Source organism: Mustela putorius, unplaced genomic scaffold (genome assembly GCF_011764305.1).
Source record: "Mustela putorius furo isolate JIRA1106 unplaced genomic scaffold, ASM1176430v1.1 tig00003896_pilon_pilon_pilon, whole genome shotgun sequence".
Taxonomy (NCBI): Eukaryota; Metazoa; Chordata; class Mammalia; order Carnivora; family Mustelidae; genus Mustela; species Mustela putorius.
Window position 1 is genome coordinate 9289444 of NW_025422045.1, and position 22672 is coordinate 9312115.

Sequence of the window (22672 nt, forward strand, 5' to 3'; positions counted from 1 at the left end):
AAAATTCCTTATAATGACACTGGGAGAATTCAGGTGGTATGGTAGGTATGACCTTAATGGATAATACATAAAACATTAATGGATAATTAATGGATAATTCATAAAACAACCAGCAGCAATAAAAACATGTTATTTGGAAATCTTAAGGGAAAAAGCTGAAGAACTGGATGAAAGAGATGGAAAGAAATGGATGAAAGTAGTTGCCTTTGGGGAGTAAAAACTAGGGGCAGGAAGGAATGAGACCAAAGCCTTGGAAAATTATTTGACTTTTTAAATTGTTATGTTAATTGTTATGTTTTACTGTAGGAAAAATGAATATTTCCTTTTATGAGATTTGACAATGATATTAAAAATGCCTATAAGATCTGGTTGTATAAAAAATTGGGAAACTTATAATTATATATTTATTTTTATAATTATTTTATAATCATTTTATAATTATATATTTATAATTATATAATTATATAAATATATGATTATAATTATAATTATGTAAAAAAACACTGAAAGTAAAGGGCACTGGGCTTTACAAAGTTTTTTTCTCTCTTTCATTTTCCACACTCCCTGTTCTGTTAGTCATTTAATAATATTGTTAAAAATTAAAACTTTCAATAAAAACAGAGAACACCTGAGCCATTATCAGCAAACTGAGCAGTATTTTTAAAACAACAGCATTAGGAATATGTTAATGATAACTCAAATCATAGGTAACCCAATAGGATACAGTTTTCAGGGGCAACCCAAGAACAATGAGAAGCTCTACGCACAAACATTTGATGCAGATGAAATGTGGTTGATCTAATTGTAAGAGCAGCAATGATAATGAAGACGAAGAGATAGTTAAATACCCAAGGTCACTGGAAAGAAAGGTGGAAACTACTCCTGTGTCCAGGGTTGAACATTATGAGAGCAAAATGCTTGTCTATGAACAATAGATGTTTTTACTTTTTTGTTTACTTGTTATTTATTCTTTAAAAATTTGTCACAGAGAGAGAGAGAGAGCAGAGAGAGCCAGAGAGAACATGTGTGGGGGAGGGGCAGAGGGAGAAGCTAGAGAAGTGGGAGAAGCCAGGAGTCTCTGAGCAGGGAGCCTGCGGGTTGGGTGCAGGGGGGGGTTGGGAGGGGTTGCTGATCCCAGGATCCTGGGAACATGACCTGAGCCCAAGGCAGACACCTAACCGACCAAGCCACCCAGGCACTCCTAAATTTCCAGCCACTTTGATCACATAGAAAAAAACCTGTATAAGGACAGCTGCTCTAATTCTCAGCACTATAAAGTCTATTAAAATACTTTGCAGATTCAGTACCCTGGGAAAAGATATTTCCCTTAACCTGTATACCAATGAAATCGCATTTCAACATTATAAAAAAAGTCATGCTATATACATCCTACATTTATCAGTTGGCCATTTCTGTCTTGGAAAGCACAGTGACATCTGCCCATTGGAAGAAAAAGAAATCCAACACCCACAACAGGATAAAATTAAAATAATTTTCATATTCTCTTCATATTTTTTCCATAAGACATTAATATACTTAGCAAACACTGCAGAGGGATGCTTGGGAGACTAAGAAAAATCTTACCAGACTATCTGTTAAACAAAACTGCCCTTAGTTAAGAACCCTCCTATAGGAACAGATTGTAAGGATTTAAAACATAATCATATGAAGAACAAGAACACATGGTTCTTAAATTAGTCATAAATGAAGCTCAAATAATTCTCATACATTGTTTTTCATAGTCCTATTCAGTATTACCCACTCTAGTTTCCTAAAATTGGGCAAATGTTTTCTGTTTGAATATGCAGAGGTTAAAAGAGGAATATGTCTAATTCCTATTCATTCTTTGTCATGGATTGACTTAGATAGTTAATGTATATATAATATTATTTATATATAATTTATATAAAAATATCTATATATAAATATATAATATGTAATTTATATATAAATATTACTTATTTCCCATAGCTAAATTACCAGAGGCAAGAGTATCTGTTCACTTACATGATTAAAAGTCACCCAACTAAGAAACAAACCCACATAAATGATTATTTTAAAGTATTATTGATATTCATATAACATTTGCAGATTAAAAGCAAGTACTCACTTGCTTTACTAAGCATACTTAAACTGTGGTATTAAAAAATGAAAGGTACTACCAGTACTGTATAATTATTTACTATTTCAGACAGTTCTGCTTAACAAAACTAGGAATACAATTAACCTCTAACTGCATATGAAGGTTATTAAGATGTATTTTGGATCTTGTGACATTTTATTATTTTCTCTAATAAAGATCTTGAATTATAATAAAGCACATCCAGGTAACTATGCTTTAGTCAGTTAATTTTCAGTTTTAATTTTCTTAGTCACTAAAATTTTTAAGTGCAACATGATTCCATTATATATAAGTGATCCTTTGTTGGATCTAGATTTTGAGTAGGTAAATAGAATTTCAGGAAAATAATCTGTCTAGAAACAGTGGTTACACATGAAACAGGATTGGCTTTTTTTGGACAGAATGTATATTCTTTAAGCGATTATTCTCATCAAGTCCTGCACTGACTCAAAGTAAATAGGAGGTGACCTACTTTCAGAAATTCTTAGACAATATAATCTAGTAATTATCAGTGATAAAATATCCTTCTTAGAACATGATGCCCTAGGTACCTAGCAGAAGTGTTATATGTCTTACAATATTAATGAGTATTTTAAAAACCATGTGATACTCACATTACTGTATATGAATTCTTAGCTAAAACACAAACTTGTGAACAGGGTCCATAAAATGAGTAGAAAAAGAGAACAAGATTTCTTGTCTTCTGCATCGTTAATTGGATTTGCACAACAAATTCAGTGTTCCCATTTGGATTAATCAATGTAGTGGCTTAAGTATGCTATTAGCAAAACTCTGATCACTAGTTCAGTCCCTTATGATTAGTTAGCTTGGCAGAGGAACAAATTATTACATGAATGTGTGTTACTGTTCACAAGGCAAGCTCAATGAGCATATATGGATGACCACTGGAAGTCCGTACCACAGGGGAAAACTTCCACCAAAGTGCATAATGGTGTAAGAAACATCTCTCTCTTTTTAAAAATAGGCTCTACGCCCAACATGGGGCTTGAACTCATGACCCTCAGATTAAGAGTCACGTGCTCTACCTCCTCAGCCAGCTAGACACCCCCAGAAACATCATTTTTTACATAAAACCAAGCAATTATTCCTATAAAAAAGGATAGAGAAATTATGTTTTAAAGCACACTTTTCTGTTTGCCATGCATTTTCTATTTATTTACTCTTTCTATTAAGCACCAAATAAAGCAAACCTACAGATTTGGCTAAGACAAGTGAAAGTCAAATTCTTGGCACAATGCTTCAATGAAAATAAAACTGTCAAGGAGCTACCTCTCAATAAACAGGATTTTGAAGCTCTATATAAGCAGAGTTCAACCTACAAAGAAGGCAGGGTTCTAAAAGTCCACTTCTAAATAGAGTATTCAAAATCAGGTTGATAGAAATGGTCTATGTTTTGGAGTCATGGTCACATGGAAATCTATTTTTTTTTTAAGATTTATTTATTTATTTATTTGACAGACAGAGATCACAAGTAGACAGAGAGGCAGGCAGAGAGAGACAGGGAAGCAGGCTCCCTGCTGAGCAGAGAGCCTGATGTGGGGCTCGATCCCAGGACCCTGAGATCATGACCTGAGCCGAAGGCAGAGGCTTTAACCCACTGAGCCACCCAGGTGCCCCCACATGGAAATCTTATTTGCCAAAACTCATCAAACTGTACATTTCAGAGGTGCAATTTACTATGTGTATATTATATCTCAATAAACTTTGTTTTTTAAAACATGTCCTAGGGGCACCATTTGAACCACAGCTAATCATCATTTACATCCATTTCTATGAAAAAAAAGAATTATGAGTTCTAAGTGGATAATGGCATATATCCATTTTTTTTTCCCAACTCCAAAGCATTTCAAGAACTAGGGTGATCATTTCTAGGCACCTTAACATTCTCTATCAGCACAAGCAACAGTATTTCTCTACATCATTCATCCATCAAGTGTTCTAAATGGAAGGATCTTAACTTGCTCTTGTTCTTCATATGTATAAGTCATTCAAAAGTCAAACATTTGTATGTCGTGAAATGATAAAACCAAATGAATGGCCATTCTATAAAATCAAAAATTGGTAAAATATAAAAAATAATCAATAGAAAAAGAGTTTTCTACTTTTTAGTTCATCCAATACTACTTTGAACACTGGGAAATATGCAAAGTGATCTCTCCTCACAATGTATTTTAAACATAGGTGAGAAAACAACACAGAAAGACTAGATGACTTGTCTCAAATCACAAGTATAAGAGCTGAGACTCAAGTAGTCCTTATTCTCAAGGCAGTGTTTTTCCTATTACATCTGATATAGTTAGAATCATTTCTCATTTTTATAAGACATATTTGGTACTGGTTTAATAGTAAAAAACACTTTCGAGTCCAACTCAGAACTGAGCCAATTTCTGAATACTGAGGGATGAGCTGTATTTTGGCTGTTATGCCCCATGCCCTCAAAAATCACTAATTTTCTTTCAGTCACATAAATTTGAACATGATGGACTTCTTTAAACAACCTTACAAGTATAACCTATTGAGTAAATATATGACAAAGCTTTGCTCTCTCCCCTTCTTCTATTGTCATGGGCATAAAATCATGAACATTATGTACATCTAGTCACAAATTTATATGAGAGTTTCAAGTATAGGAACCTTTCAAGTACAAACAACTCTTCCCCTTTCATCTTTACAGAGTAAATTGCTGGCCTGATGACCCACCACCCCTGAATGCTTTAGTGTGTACTTCCTACAAACGATGACATTCTCTTATCTAACCATAACACAGCATGAAAATGTAGAAATTAACATGTTACACTACTATAGTCTAATCCTCAAACTACATACATATTTTAATGATTACATTAATAATGTTCTGCCTAAAGCATTCAATTCTGAACTATATATTGTATTTGCTTGTCAAGTCTCTTCAGTCAAGTTCAAGTCTCTTTGAACAGTTTCTCAATTTTTCCTTTATTTTCTTAACCCTGACAGTTCATGGATTACAGAATAGGTATTTTGTAGAATGTCACTTAATTTGAGTTTGTGTGAAATTTCCTTGAGATTATGCAGGTTATATGCATCTTTGCCAGAAATATCATAGAGTTGTTGCATTCTCACTGTGGCCTATTATAGGCGTATGATGCTGATTTGTTCCACTACTGATGACATTCACTTTGATTAGATAAAAGTGGGGTCTGCCAGGCATTCTGTTCCACCATAAAGTTACTCTTTCTTTCCCCTTTTGTAATGAATACATATTTTGTGCAGAGGTACTTTGAAATTAAAGTCCTGTTTCTCATCACTCTTGATTGATATTTGTATAGACTCATAGTTTCCTATTTTTTTCAATGGGTTATGATCTATCACTAACATTTGATGTTTAAGTTGTTCCAGATGTAATCAGTGGGAGTCCCTCAAGCTGGCTTGTCTGCGTGTGTGTGTGCGCACGCACGCATGAACACACACATGCACAAGCATCTGCCTGTATATGTGTGGCGTTGTTTTAAAAAACACGTCTCCATTATTGGAGTGATTTCTTATTTTCCAGAACAAGGTATTTCAGGGCTCATTTTGTACTTTCCTTGCCCTAGACCCAATCATTTCTCCAAGGAGTCCTAATTCCTTTTAATGGAGAATGGTATTTAGAAGCCAAAATCTGTGCATTGGTGTACTCATTGCTATTGGAGATGGCTGCCCCTAGGTCCTATTGTACAGAGATAGGGAGTATATGTTCACAGAAAGACACACGCACTTATATCTATATTTATTTCTATTTTTTCTATACATATTGAATACCAATGATACATCAAGCCTCAATTTCATTCTAATACCTCAGGGTTCATTCAGGTTTTCTCCTTTTCTGTATTACTTAGTCCCTTCTCTGACAGTGAGTAACTTCATTGTTCTTAACATATTTACTTATTTGATCCATTTCCCCATATGCTATATTTTCCCATCTCCACCACTACCCTTCCCCACATATATGACTTCTTCACCCTAATTTGGCTTCAACAACTACTTCCAGACCAACCCCTTACCCCCATCAAGCTGGCATCTTCCTCATCCATATCAAACTCTGATACCCCATTAGCTGCCCCTACTCAGTAGAGATACTCTCCTTACCTTGCTCAGACTCTGATACTCCATGCTGTTTCTGCATGGATACTCTTCGCATCCTTCCCCTGGCATGGACACTCTTTTTATTCTCTCATCCTCTGATTTTTCTCTGTGCTAGGTCACCCTTGCATGGATGTTGTCTTCACCTTTCTTGGGCTCCAATACCCAATGCTAGGATGCTCTTCCTTCTTCACCCCATTCATGTTTTGACACCCCCCTTCTGGCCACTGTTCCCAAATTCCTCTCTGTTCAGTAGGGATACCTACCTTGCTCCATCCCACCTAATAATATTAGGACTGAAGGGGAAGGGAAGGTTTCACACACGAATTTAAAATACCACAATTAATTCACTTAATTTAAGCTACAAACTCACTTCCAAATTGTAAATATATTCAAGTAAAATATTCATTATGCTCTACACCTACTCTCAGCATATGGCAGTCCTCAAAAAGGAAAGGTGAAAATTAAGGATTTCAAGTTGAGGTCCACACACTTGGAGAAACTCCTATAGTCTGTAAGTGGGCAGGCAAGGTTACACACCTGAGTGCTAAAATAGAACTGATCATTCAGTAAAATCCTGCAAGGTACTTCTAAGAGGTGCTCTTTAGTATCTAGTAGGCCCAATAGAACTTCCATAATAAAGAGTCAATGATGAAATGGAATGAACTTAGATTTTGTTAAAAGCTGATAAAAGTTAAATAGAAATATAACTCAACATTTAAAACAATCACACAAAATAAGTCAGGGCACTGTAGACATACTATTACTTACTTTATCTACACAATCATCAAAAAATGCCAGGCTTGCATCTTTATCACTGACAAAAGAACATTCCTCAATGAAGCGAATGAACATTTGTGTTTTGGTCATCATGCTATAGAATTTTTGATGTGACCGGTCCCGGCTTCTTAAGAAAGCTGTTCAACATAAATTCATAATGTCACAAAATATAGCACCATTCAAAGATTCATTAAATTTTAAGCCAGGAGAAACTTGATTAACCACATACCCCCTCAACCCACCACTTTGAAGAAAAAGAAACGAAGACTCCTGAGAAGGGACATGACCTGAAAAAGACAGCAACAGGAAGGGAACTTCAATCCAGATCTTTCAAATCCTCACCCAGAATTGTCTCTGTGGTCCCCTCACTACCTTGAAGATTACACATAAAGTAGCAAATCTGAAAGCATGCTTAAAATTCCTTTTTTCCTCGAGCAGGTGTTGCATGCTCTATGCTCATGGCATGCTCTTTATCCATGTATTTGGCTTTCTCAAAGCCCCAGTTACATTTCTTCTAGTATTTGCTTATGTCTGTGTCTTACTGAAACAGAGTAAAAATTTACTTCCTGATTTCATGCTCCACGTTGCTCGCTGTGGTCAGTTACAGTACATTTGGGCCTTTTTTGGGGGCCCATAATCTCAAATTATTTCCATCTGTTTTCTCTGCTTAAAACTGTCTTCTACTTTTCTTTTGTGTGGCTAATTTCTACTCATCCCTGAGACCATGGCTCAGACATAAATTCCTTGGAAGGGATTTCTGTGATTTTAAGTTTTGAAATAAAGTGTTCATTCATATTATTTTCAAATTGCTTATCTTCTTGCCTATAAGCTCAATGGGAGAAGTGACCATGTCTCTCTCTCTCTCTCTTTTTGTGACCATGTGTCTTCTGCATACCACTATATACTTAGCATTTAGAGAAACTCAATATATGCTTATTAAATGAATTTCTCTTACAAATGTTATATACCACAAAAGAAAAATACATATGTATTATGACAGAAATTATACTCCAGGGCTCTCCAACTTCTTTTGCTTCAGGGCACAAACAGAAAGTAATATTTCTAGAGCACACTGAAGTAAAATGAATGAGGCTGCCCATGCCTGGAGGTGGCCATCCCAGGGGCTCCTCTGAGTGTTCAATATTGCCCAGCTGCTTTGAAAGCTAAAAATATCAGTATCACAACACATCTGTGACACAACATTTCTACATGGTTAGGAAGCACTGTGCTTTTCAAATATTTAGCTAATGGGATTAGAACTAATGTGTCCAAGAAGTAACTAGTTTTGTGGAAATGGAGTACCAACAAAGTCGATCTTCACATATTCCCAAAATAGGTATGTGTTTTTATAAACATGAGCTATTAATTAACACAGAAAGCAACTGAATCATCACAAGGTTAAACTCAATAAAATGAAAAGTATAAAACTATACAATCACTCACCTTGTAGCGCAAAAAGAGAGGAGGCATCTGTGGCTGTCTCAGACGGGGCCTGTGTTATTGGTCTTAGGTATGATCTATAACCTTTTAAAATAGAGGCCATGAAATACAAAAATGCCTCTTGGATTTCCAGATCTATCATATGCAACCTTTTTCCAGAATTAAAATCATAGTCATTCATTGTTAAGTCCATTAGTCCATCGTCTCTTGGTCTCTGCTGCACTGTGAAGAAAATGAGTTTGAGTGGTTTTTCCAAACTGTTGAAACCAATGTTCAAAATGATATCAATATAAATTCATTATATAGGTAAGTCAAGTCATTCTGCTGTATACCTTAAACTTATAAAGTCCTGTATGTCAATTATATCTCAATAAAATTGAAAGAACTACATGTGCTGTATTCAAAAGGTCTCAAGCTACCTGAACTCTGTGTTTATACAACTTCATGACAGGTAAACCCTGGCAAAGCTTGCTACATCGTTTTTTAGGCTCTGCTGCATATATTTCAACCAAAGTAAATATAAAATTATTTGTTTATCTGACAACCATCAAAAAAATTCATGTTCTGAAGCAACTATATATAAACTAATAAATGAAAATCATAGCAACCATATCAGCAGGATACAGGGGTAAATGCATTAGTCCTATCTCTGCCCACTGCCCACTCCTTTTAAAAAATATAAGTGCCTACAGGAAAAACACATGAGGATTAAAATGTGAAAAACAGCTCTTCCTCTTCCTGAACAATTCAATGCTAAAGCCATTAGTAGCAAAATAATAAATTCACAATAGAGAGGCCTGGTAGACGCCACCTTAAGTGCACAAAGTAGACATCGTCATAAATTATGGGACATATGGTAAGGATGTTGTAAGGATCCTAGGTAAGGATGCTAGGAAAGGAACATAGTGTCACTTCTACGATAGTCTTGCCAAAGACATCTGACCTGTATTTACCATGAGGAAAACCCACATCATGGACCATTCTATGATAGGAAGTATCATCTTCAAAAGAATCAAGAAGAAGAAGGAAAAATCAAGGAACTGTTTAGAGAAAAGGAGACTAAATAGACTTAAACTAAATTATAACACCTGATTTGGAAATAGATGACTTTGCTATAAAGAACATTATTATGATAACTGATGAAACTAGAATCTGGTCTGTGGATAAAGATGACAGTAACGCTCAATGATAATTTCCTGATTTTCATGGTTAGATTGCACTGATACAGAAGAATATGTTTTTTGGTAGGAAATATATTCCATTTGGAAGTAATGGGGCATCTATTCTCAAAGGTCAGAGAAATATCTGTGATTGTTTCAAAATTTAAACACTTTTTAAAATATGAGGAACAATAAATTACCTTAGAGAGTTTTTTTTTCTTCTTTCTGGAGTTGTTATTGTCCAAAAAAGTAACAGTACTAGGAAGAATGTGGGCATTGATACATAAGGCCTAGATTTTAATCCTAACTTCATCCTTGTTAACTGTCTGATCTCTGACAAGCTATTTCACCTCCCTCAACTTCTATATGTGAAAGTGCCCACTGTAAAGTGTTACACAATCGTTAACTACCAGTACTGTTTAAAAGCTTATAGTTTTAAGATTCTGCCCTTCAGTTGAACTGGATGGGCTATTTCACTGAATTTAATAATATTTTAAATATTGCTGCAAAAGCTGCTGGACTTCTCAGCCACTTAAAAGAAGTACATGCCTTGTTAGAGAGCAATTAACTAGTTAGCTTAACTAAAGTTCTATACATAATTTATTTGTTCTATAAGATAAAATGTTGTTCTATTGGGATGTCACCATAACCCAGTCCTTATAAGCTGCTTCCAAATCAACTGCTTATTTTAAGGTTTGCTTTGGAAACATTGTCTTCTTCCATGCCTATTTCCAAATATTCAGGCACTTTGAACCCTCCAGGATATAGTCCCCTTCCTATGTTTACATTTCACCTAATACATAAATGAAAACCTCAAATATTGCTGTATTATCACTGACCATTTTTTCACACAATAATTTAGTAAGTATTAAATTATGGGTCCTGATTGGGCTGTTGTTATAAAATACCAAGAGGATTAGATAAATGATAAATACATAAATGAGAACCTCAAATATTGCTACACCATCACTGACCATTTTTCATACAATAAGTTTTAATTTATGGGCCCTGAATGAGCCATTGTTATAAAATACCAAGAGGATTAAAGAAATGAAGGTTTAATTCTTCTTATCAGTATTTCTGGATCACTGACAAGGTATTCTTATATAAGCTTTTTACTGAAGTATTCCATATCCTAATCAATTTTCATTTTGATTAATTTCTTAATGCATTTGGCAAGCTTCTATTTTCAAATTATTTGAGGTAAGCCATAGCATTAATCCATGAAAGGCGAAAAGGATATGACCCAGCTCTCACCCCATCAAAATCATCAGCATTTTCTAATTTAAACCATCTGTCTTAAATTTTCAAAACTAAACTTCTATTCTATGTATGAAGAAAATATACAAGAGGAAACCCTTATTTTTCCCCTGGCATTTCAATAATGGTAAAATTAAAGAAAACAGTGACCTTAACCTCTTTTTCAATTTTATTATTCGAAAATGGTTCTATGAAAATGTAGTAGATATAAAATATAAATTTTATAAATTTCCTATTCAGCTTCTAACAAATTTTGCTTTAATGTTCATTTGCCCTTAAGATTATAAAAAAATTCCCCTCAGATAAAATAAACAGTATCCTTTTACAAGTAAGGCAAAGTAATTGGAGTCCTTTTTCAGATTAAATTACTTCCTTTAATTAAGTTATACACTTACATTTTGCCAACTGCTGGTGCAAATTATTCAGAGTGTTCATCAGATTTTTACATGGTTTCTTTGGAAGTATCTTCCAGGCTACATTTTTCTTGTCACCAGTTCTGAGATTAAATGACAACAATAATATATTTGTTAGGAGGACTTTTTTTGCTATACATAAAAAAGGGAAAAGAGAAAATACATTGAACAAAAAATAAAACATGCAAAAAATTCTAATTAATAGGAGAAAAATACTCAGGTTAAGCTGGGATGCAGAATATTTAAAAATTAATTCACACGAGGGAAGAGCCCTGTATTAAATATAGCTCAAAAATTTATAATTATGTCAGTACTGAGTAAATTCCACTTGCATTATTATGCCAATCACTACACACTTAATATGGTGGTCATTACTCAAAACCCCATTTAAGAGAATTTAGATACCTAAATATTGGGAAAATCCTACCAATGAGAGGTTTTCTTTCTTACAGACTATAAGAAAAGGCACTGTGGAAAACTTGAACTCCTACAGAAAAAATGAACTGATGATCCAGAAAGCTTATCAAAATTCTTGAGTATATTTAAATATTGAGTTTCTTAGTTTTCTACAAGTAAAATTTGTTTTTGTTTCTTTCAGAAAAGTAGTATTTGTTTTTGTTTCTTTCTTTAATCTATAAAATTAAATTATTTGGATAAAGGATAACATTCCAAAATACTTTTAAAACTATAAAAGAGGATATCTGCTTAAAAGTGGTAGCTTTGTACTCCTACACTCTCCTTTATGACAATTATTGTAACATGGTTATTCTTCAAACTATACAAGGGGTGAGAGAAGAAAAGAGACAGTGATAAAACACCATAAAGCTTTCAGACTTAACTATAGCTTTGTTGATTTCATTCTTTATTAAATCTTTTTATACTTTAAAAGCTATGAGTACCTTTTTTTTTTTTTAAGAAAACTTGAGAAGTGGAGAGAAAAAGAACAAAAGTAAATCACTCATGTTCTAAAGACAATAATAAAGTCCAGGTGTACAGTGGAAGTTGAATTTTTTTTTTTATGTTCTCTGTACTTCCCACAGAACAAAAAGGGCAAAATTATCACCTTGGAAACTAAACAAAGAAAAAAGAATGGATGGGAAAGCTTAGGTTGACAAAGAATCTCTGTCTTGGATTCTACCCTATCTTTCCACAAATGAGGATAAAAACACAGAGTCAATTGCAGATGTCCTACAGTGAAAGTTATATTTCATTTATAATGTGACCAGGGGCATGGAATCTTGCATTACAGGGAGAGAATACAATGTAGAACACTTTTTACATTATTTTTTCTTGGTAAAACTTTGTAACACAGCACTCCCACTGTACCTTGTTCATTGTGTGAGTGCCTGCTTTATAAACTAGATTATGAGCAACAGGAGAAAGGAGTATAATTGGTTTGCCTTTTTATTCCCAGTGCCTAGCAAAAAAGGGAATTCAAGATATATCTGCAGTATAAATGAGCAGAATCTTGGTATCTGTGCATTGCATCTAATTTCTATAATTTATTCACATAACTTCCTCCTCTTGCCCTTGATGTCGTCACTCTAAAACTTGGCTGGGTTGGAGAGTCTTAATTTAGTTCCTGAGTTTGAGTCTATGATAGCCTTCTGCATTTTTATTCATGGTGACTTCCACTTACAAGATTACTATTACATAAATAACCAATAATTAGCGGCAGAGGTACTGGTTTTAGAGCTGGACAGTAATGGTTTCAAAATCCAGCTGGCAGTAGATATTAACTATGAGCCTTCTGATAAATTACTTAAAAATCTAAGCTTTGGTTTCCTTACCTGTCAGAGGAGTTAATAAAAACTACCTCACAAAATACAAAGAATAAGATGAAATAACATAGGTTATGTATATAGCTTTATGCCTAGTACATCTATTAATTTCCCTTTCTTCAAAAATTTATTGACATACATAACATACTTTGTATTCTATGTATCTAAGAGAAGGCAAAAGAAACCAAAATTGCATATTCAGAACCTGTTTTTCTTTCAAATTTCAGACTGAGGTTCCAGAAATTCTGGATGAAGGAAAGTAGAAAGCTGTTAAGTTCACTAGTTTAGTCCTTCTATAGGCAATAATAACAAGAAGGAAGACTGCTTATGAGTGCAAATGACCCATGTTTTCTTTCATTCTTTAACTCAATAGTGATCAAAACAAAAACATAAAGTTAAAAAAATTCTTTTAACAGACTGGAAAGTATAAAAGAGGGTAAATGTAACTTATTACCATAATAAATACAGTATATACTAATTTATCACCCTTCATTTCAATTTTTAAAAACATTGTGCCATGTAACAACTGGCAAAGAAAAGAGATATTACTTTCATATTTAAAGAATTAAATATTCCTGGTAATGAATGACATGTTCCTCGTAAAGAATCTTTGATTCTGAAAATCCATATAAAAAGTGGCTTTTATGCATAAAGTATATTCCATATTTTCTTGGTTAAGCGTTGTCTGAAAAAAAATTTTTGATAGTGTATATGCTTTATAACAGAAAAGTATTCTCTTGCTATAATATATTATTTATCATTTTACATTTTTTTATATTATATATTATTTTTCCTATAATAAAAAGCCATTTTTTTCTAGTGGTTTAGGCACTTGAGGTTTCAACATACAAGATTAGAATTAACATATGATTATAGAATTAAATCAAAAGGCTTTAATATGAAATATGCTTGCTTATTAAAAATGGAGTAAAACCTATTGCACATACACATATTTAAGTTGTAAAAGGTGCACCAGCTTTTGGGCTTTACTGATAGACTAACTCATAGTTATTTTAAGTATGTCCTGTGAATGCAATGTGGTCATTGCATCAATTTCCTCTTCCCTGAATAGCCTAAGTATGATTAAATTGAAAATAAAGGGTACAAGAGAACAACTGAATTATAAAAAAAAAAAACTATAAAAATAGAGCTCCAGTAGTTACAACTTAAATATTATTCCAATAAAAAAGGAAACTTACAAAGTCCTAATATTCCTAAAGTATAAAGGTGATAAAATCATGTATAATTTAAAAGTTATTTTAAAAATTTAAAGCAGTATATAAATTTTTCTTGAAGTTTTAGCATTCTAATAGTATTACACAAGACTTAGAAATAGAATTGAAATATCAGGTTATAGTACTCCAATTCAATTTGTGATTTTACCCATACTTATCTGGAAAATGGAAAATAAATTCTTCTGTTTTTAAGCTCAATTTCACTTCTGCTAAATTTCTAAGTATAAGATTATAATAATGTTTCTTAAATATTTAAAGATCTGAGGATTAAATATATATTTTCTTTACAGTAAAACCTAATACCCTAATCTATCCCACTGAACAGTACAAGTTGGGGGAGTCTGGGTGGTTCAGTTGGTTAAGTATGTGACTCTTGATTTTGGTTCAGGTCATGATCGCAGGGTGGTAAGATCCAGCTCCATGCTGGGCTCTGGGTTCAGCATGGAGTCTGCTTGAGATTCTCTCCTTCTACTCCTGTCCCTTCCCCAGTTCTCACACTCTCATTCTCTCTCTCTAAAATAAATAAAATCTGGGAAAAAAAAGAATAGTATGAGTTGATTCAAAGATGGTAATAACCATCTTTGGTTACAATATAGCTCAAAAGAATTCTAATTAGCATTCAAAAAATATACAATTACATACGTACACTATGAAGTTGTAATTGATTTGGTATAGAATCACTACAATGTACTTACTGAGAAATGGTGTTGGTATCTAGGTCAACACAACTAACATCTGGTGGAGGATCATAGAGATCAAAGTATCTTGAATCAATTCCTACTATGAATGGACATGGTGCACTCAAGACATCTGCTAAAGCCAATGGGCAGAGAGGAACATACGGGCATGGCCAGTGGAAAGGGAAAATCATCTTGGATAAATAAAAGACAGGAGAATATTCAGCTGTTTGACAATGAAGCATAATTTATCAGCATACACAAAAAAATGTCTTTTAAATATACATACCTGAAGTCTAGCATTTGATAACAAATAAAATAATTATAATATTAATGGTCAGAAAATTAACATTTTTTCACAACATAAAAATTCATCACTTCCTGAATTTTAGCTAAGTCTCAAAGTAGCTTTAAATTAAATAAATAAATTAGGTCTAGAATGAAATTGATTGCCAATAAGAACTTTGATACTCACAGACACTAATGCTTCTGTCACACTAGTAAGCACGGAAGGCCTTAAGGAATGGATGAGAATCTTATGTTCTGTTACTGCAAACACCAGTAGTGTCACAGCATTTTCAGGACCTAAATTTTGAAGTAGTGTTGAGAACTTGCCACCACTGTCAATCCAAACAAAAATACACAATTAAAAAAAAATTCAAATACCTCATTATCCAAAATAGTGAAAAAAGGTCATGATTAGTATAGGATTATATTATTTATTCAACTTTAAATGTGACTGCTCCCTTATGTGTGAAAAAATGTCACCAGAAACACATTATGAAAATAATGAAGTTTTCTGAGGTTTCAGAATTATTTAATTATTGTACATTGTATTCAATATAGAAAATGAAAAGTTTTTTTTCTTTTCAAAAAAGATCTGTTATGCAGATAATGTCCAAGTAAAGAATTCAATCTATAAGAGGGATATTTTGGTTGAAAGCATATTTGTTTTATGGAAGTTTGTTTTTTAGTGGCTCATCTTTCATGGAGATTATCAGAAAAATGCATGACTTACAGGTCTACTTCTCTTAAGGTAAATATGCCTATTAAAATTTGGATTTACAAATGGACTATCTTTGGTGATATAATGGTAAGAATAATGTGATATCGACAGCTACCAAGTCGAGCAATGGTATACACATAAAAAGCAAATAAATAACCTAAACTGAGACATTCTGTGTGATAATAAATACTGAACTGACAAAGTAAGTAATTCAGTAAGCCAATCAGTATGTTGCCCTTATAATGCTAAATAACTGGCTTCACCAAATTAACGTTTTTTAAATAAAGCAGAACTAATAACAAGTCTCTTGAAGAAATGCAAACATGTCCACTAAAACTCTGTGCATGTTCAGAGCAGCATTATTTATTATAGCCAAAAAGCAGAAACAAGCCAAATGTCCATCAACTGATAAATGAATAACTAAAATGTGGTCTATCTATATAATGGTATATTTGTTGGAAACAGAAAGGAATAAAGTAATGATGATACAACATGGATGAATTTTGGACAATTTATTATATGTGAAAGAAGCTAAAACCAAAAGCTCACTTATTATATGATTCCATTTATATGAAATATCCGGAATAGGCAAATCTGGTTGAATCTGTAGAGACAGAAAGATTCATGGTTGCCCTGGGCTGGGGAGTGTGTATGTGTATGTGTGTGTGTTTGTGCGTGTAGAAATGGGAGAAATGGGAGGGAAGGTAACTGAAAGGGCACAGGGGTTCTCCTTTAGAGTGACGCAAATGGTTTAAAATTGATTATAATGACCTCTCTAAATCTCTATACTTACAGAGTGAATATAACCACTGAATCGTACAATTTAACTGGGTGAATTATATGGCATGTGAATCATATTGATAACGCTGTTCTAAAAAAAATTGCCTTGGGTAATTTAGGATCATTTTATTTAAAGTCTCAGTCAGTCAGTATTTTAGTTTATTTCAGCTCAAACAAAGGTTAAGAAAACACTGCTCACTCTGGACCAAGATCTAGTGATGAAATAACCTGCAATTCTTACAAAATTAATGTCAAAGATGGCAGCTGGTCTCCCTTAGGTACGTGCTACAAAATAACTTAATTATATCGTAACTATTTCTCTGCTAGAAAATTACATAGCTAATTACATTTCAGGAAGTGATACTTTTGAAAATATATTTCATAATTTCTCTTAACTTCTGAGTGAGGAAATACCTTGTTTTATTCCATGGTTAGTATTTAGGAGTATCTTTTTTATTTGTGGATTAAATTTAAAATTAATTGCATTTGAATGCTCTTCAGAAGATATTTAAAGCTAAAAATAACTCTTTTCATACTCAAATTCTATATACATATATACCTATTTATGTAACAGTAAGTACTTGATAAATAATGGATACATAAAAATACCAAACTATTATAAAGGTTTTTCTTTTTCCTTTAAGTAAAAGGAATTTAGGTAAGAAACAGTTAAATGAGAAGTATTTCTATCAGTATCTGAAATTTTACCTAGGGAAAAAAAAATATTTGAATGTCACTTTAGCTCACACTAGATTTGAAGAAACACAAGTAAAAAGGAAGTTTTACTTGCCTTAGTGGAAGAGGTGAAGAAACAGGTTGACTGAGAATCAGATTATCATGTGGTGATAACTAGAAGAAAATTTACAATAAAGTGTTTGAAATATAAAGATGAGCTTTAAAATACTTTCTGGTAAAAAAAAAAAAAAAGTAGGCTAATAATGATGTCCACGAAGTTTCAATATATACATTAACCAGTATATGAATTGTTTATGTCACTTATTAAGATCCTGAAAAGCATTTCCTAACCACTGACCTCTTCTAACTACTAACTTTTCCTATTCTGAATTCTCTTTTCCCCTAATGCAAATTTAATAAAATTTTATTGAAAGACCAAATTATTCATTTAATACTACAAAATCAGGGTTAGCAACCCTATGGCCTCCAGGGCAAATCCACAGGCCACCTGGTTTTTTGTTTGTTTGTTTGTTTGTTTTAGACCACCTGTTTTTACAAATAAAGTTTTATTAGAACAGTAGCACTGCTCATTTGTTTAGGTATGATCTATAGCTGTTTTTTCACAGTAGGAGCTGAGTAGTTTTGACAGAGATAGCATGGCCTATAAAGACTAAAATATTTACTGTTTGGTCCTCAACAGAAAAAAGAGTTACCACCTTCTGTCATAAAACAAATCTTTTATGTGTATTCAAACTGAGTCATTCACATATACATATACACACACACACACATTCACATATACATATACATACATACACACACACACACACACACACATACATATATTCTGGCACTAAATACCAAGAAGACATGTGGATATACAAACTGATTATGAAGATTATAAAAATGATATTTTTTCTAGACATTTTATCTGTATCAATAGTACAATTGTTTTATCTACATTTTAAAATTTATGCATATTTAGGCATATTTCCACAAATCTCTAAATACCTATTTGCCAAATACTTGTAATTTTGAATGATACCCCACCTCCATTAAGGGCTGTGATAAATACAATAAAGCACATATAGTGATAACACATAATAATATTTTCTTTATAGAAATTGCTTTGTAAATGGTGATTAAATAAGCAGACATCTTACAGATCAAGAGCACAAACAAAAAAAGAAATGTAAACAAAAGAGCAAAGATACAGTCATTTGGGACAAGCTATAGGGAAAACAATTTATGTTCATTTTGAACTTTCCCATCACAAAGCTATGAACCTTCCTTCCTACATAATATATATAAAACATACAACTTTTCCTTATATCTACTCTAATATATTTAACTTCAGGAATATATGCCAAAGGTTAGGGGAAAGAAATTCCTTTTTGTATGTTCAAAATGTCTACTGCCAACTGCTTTAACTCTTCGAACTTTTATCTCAGGGGAAACATTCGATGTCTGCCGAGGAGGCAGTTAATAAAACACTAAGGGCCCAAATTCCAACATGAACTACTATCTGATTCTTTAGATAATATTTGTTCTTTTCCTCCATTTATAATTGTTATTCTTATGGTACATTTTGACAGAGCCAATAATGATTTAATAGGGCACTTAAATCAAGAAAATCTTACCTGGACTAAAATTCGTGGTCTCTGAGGAGATGGAAAAGGAACTTTATGCATAAAATGAGAAATATGCCTTAAAAACAAACAGACAAGAACCCAATTGATTCCAAAGTGAATACCATATACTATAAAGGTCAACATGTCACAAGTCTGAGTTGAGTCAAATGTTCTGTGTACTTCGAAATTCCTTGCTTTAGGATACAAGAGTTTAAGTAACAGATGGTATAAACAATAATCAAATAGACAATGAAGATATTTAGATCTCACTTGCAACAAATTTTACTGCATAAAACATTATTCAATAGAATAAAGAATGTGTTTATCTAATTTTCCTTTAAATTCATGATATCTAAAGATAGTAGGGAATATTTTTAAAAGTTCATAATAAACCCAAATTATTTGAAAAATAAGAATTACAAAACTAATAAAAAAATCCTAAGATCCTAATTAAAAAATGCCAATTAGGTTCTCCAAACGTCGCAAGAGCATCAAAAATGAAACATTCATTTCATTTTGTTAAGAGATAAAATCATTTAAAATAACATGATGTGGGACACCTGGCTGGCTCAGTCTGAATCTAAGGGTCAGGAGTTTGAGCCCCATGTTGGGTGCAGAGATCACTAAATATATAAGTAAACTTTAAAACAAAATGAAAATAAAGTACCATGACTATAAAAGTATAACAGAGAAATACTACCTGATTGAAATAACCAAACTTTTTTTCCAAATAACTCTTGAAAAACCTAGTTTCCACATAAAATGTACTGAATTACCATTACAAACATACCACACATAATGGAAAGATCTACCAAATTTTGACTGAAGAATACTTCTCTAACTTACTTCTCAATTGGAAGAACGTGAGGTCCAGAGATAGAATAACGATACAGAAAAGTCAAAAACTTCCTGAATGCATCAAAAAAAGGCCAGTGAGAAAGAAGACAGATGCATTTATTAGTGTGAATTGTTTTGGAACTATCAGATTTCCCATCTGCTGATGATGCTAAACCCAAAAGAAGTCTCTGTTTTTCTGTAAGATTTTCCTCAGAGTATGGTTCATAAAACTGAATAGCAGCACCATAGACCTGGAAAACAAGTAATATATTTAATAAAGACTCCTTATATCATTTATTCAAATCACATCATTAAATATGTAATGCATGAGCCATTATAAGCTAGACCATTATGAGCCATTTATATGCCTGAGAGCCAGGCAAGGTGCCAGGTACCAGGAACACAGCAATGAGCAAACATCACTGTTGCTTTCTTGAAGTACATTAACACACACACACACACACACACACACACACAACTTCACAGTGCTACTCTCTTTAATTAAATTGAGTTTGTTTTCTGAAGAGTGAAAGCAACTTATCAATATTCTCTATAAGAAAGTAACTGAAAATAATTATTTAGTAGACAGTGGGACAGAATGTCAGATAAGGGAATATATATTCCAGCTTCAGGCGACTCATTAAATTTCTCTGGACCTCAGTTTTGCAATCTATAAAATGAGGATATTAGAATAGATGATTTCCATAGTCGTTTCCAACTGTAATAGTCTATAATTCCAAATAGTTTTGCATACTTAATAATGTCTTTTGTATTACTCTCAAAACTTTATCACAGAAAGTGAAGCAGTAAAGGACCATCATCTGATGATGAAAAAATCTTTCACCATATTCACAAAAAAGCATTGGGGTATATGGGGCAGAATGAAAATTCTCTTTTCCCTTACCTCTGTATATAGTTATTTTAATCAAGTGGAAGAAGTATGTACAATAGATTCAATTTAACCAGTTGTTGCTACTGTTGCCTATATTATATAAAACTTAAGACTTGATAATACTAATTAAAACACATAGTACCTTTTCAGCTGAGGCTCCAGTTAACACAAATGTAGAAAACACAGGGAGAGGGTATTTGCTGTTGGGTGGCCAACATTCAATAGTTGCACCCATTGGTAAACAAAATAAGGGGACAGATTCTGGGAGTGAGAAAGATTCATAATCTTCTTGAGGATATCTACAAATTAGACCTATAAAAACAGTAAAAAATATTAAGTCATCAGCTCTTGAATTTAGGTGCTCATAATATGAATGATGCTAAAATGCTTTATTATTTAACATATTTAGTAACATTACATTACATATATGCTCATCAAATAACTGAATGCTTCAGTAGGATACATCTAGATTTTAATCCTCAAACACTGTAAATATTCATAATAACTAATTAATATTTATCATGCTTCATCCATGAAGGCTAAGTAAGACAAACAAGAAAAGATTATTCTGAAGCAACATACACAAATACGAACACAATCCTAAAACTTCAGTTTGTGGTCCCACTACCTTGAAGCATATGCATATACTAGTTTTTTTGAATATTTAGCATGGTTACCCCAGCTCCTTTAAAATGAGTCTTCCATTAAGTATTCAATAAACATAAAGATAAGATAAAACAGGAAGAAAAAAAAAAGACATGGGTTGTGGTCCCAGTCCTGACACTAGCACATCATAAGATAGGGTTTTTTTTCCTTAAAGTTTACTGGCCTCATAATATATGTTAAGTATTCCATGAAAAATTATACTTACCAGCTTTGTAGGATATAGTGTTAGTCTTTGCCACTGATTTTTTATAACATAAGTACACTGCAGATCCCCACTGAATTAAAAAAAAAAAGGAAATATCATTTAATTTTAAAAGGCAGTAAATTAATAAAATGAAATCTCTTTGATATCTCCAGTATACATTAACTAAAATGTAGTAAGTTTTCTGTAAGCTAATTCTAGTTGGTTGTTTTGCCAGCATTTTATTGCAGTTTTTCCCACTTTTCTCTCGAGGTGATATTTAATGTTGCTTTGCCCTTGTAATAATGATAACATGACCCTTTAAAATAACTAAGCCATAACAATTTAGATTTTATTCTAACTCCAAACTTTGGGCAGAAATGATCAAGAAATATCTACTCATGGGTATAACTGCCTTTGGATTCTACAACCTCTTTCCAATATTGCCAGATCTTTCTGCAGCTCTTTATACCAAAATTGAAGAGTTGTAGTTTGCTATATCCATTTCCTGTTTCCCATTTTCTCCTGAATCAATTCCCAATCAAGTTTTAATCACACCATTCCTTAAAAGAACACTTTAACAACTTTAATGATGCTAAGTCTAACAGTTGTTTCCTAGTCTATATCTCATTTAACCTCAGCAGATACGGACACTACTAATGACTCCCTGAAACATGTTCTCGCCTTTTGAGGCATCACATTCTGTGGGCACCTCCCCACCAAAATCTCTGGCCACTCCTCAGTCTCCTCCTTTCTCTTTTCCTGATCATTGAATGTGATCTCTCCTTTTCTTTCTGTAAATGATCTCATACATTCAGTCCCATTGTTTTCTGTAACAACTTCTCCCAAAGGAGTCTCAAATTTCTAGTCCCAGCGCAGCTGAGATGGGGAAGACGTGGGTAAAGGAAACTGGGGGGTGAAGAAAAGGCATTCACTTTTAGACATGATAGGTTTGAAATATCTATTAGACAACCAAAGTGAAGAATCAAATGCAGATAAGGCAAGAGGTCTGAAATG

General features: G+C 33.0%; 1 protein-coding gene across 14 annotated transcripts in view; it reads right to left on the reverse strand.

Annotated features, from left to right (window-relative positions):
- Window positions 1–22672, reverse strand: part of DENND4A (DENN domain containing 4A) — a 144645-nt gene that overhangs the window by 47240 nt on the left and 74733 nt on the right. For all 14 annotated transcript variants that reach the window (XM_013059495.2, XM_013059492.2, XM_045067530.1 and 11 more), the window contains 10 exons: window positions 21680–21749; window positions 20951–21120; window positions 19926–20167; window positions 19089–19155; window positions 17564–17622; window positions 15463–15607; window positions 15006–15181; window positions 11277–11377; window positions 8465–8683; window positions 7013–7158 (listed from right to left, as the gene is read on the reverse strand). In XM_013059495.2, coding sequence (XP_012914949.1) covers window positions 7013–7158; window positions 8465–8683; window positions 11277–11377; window positions 15006–15181; window positions 15463–15607; window positions 17564–17622; window positions 19089–19155; window positions 19926–20167; window positions 20951–21120; window positions 21680–21749 — 1395 coding nt within the window. The remainder of the gene's footprint in view (window positions 1–7012; window positions 7159–8464; window positions 8684–11276; window positions 11378–15005; window positions 15182–15462; window positions 15608–17563; window positions 17623–19088; window positions 19156–19925; window positions 20168–20950; window positions 21121–21679; window positions 21750–22672) is intronic.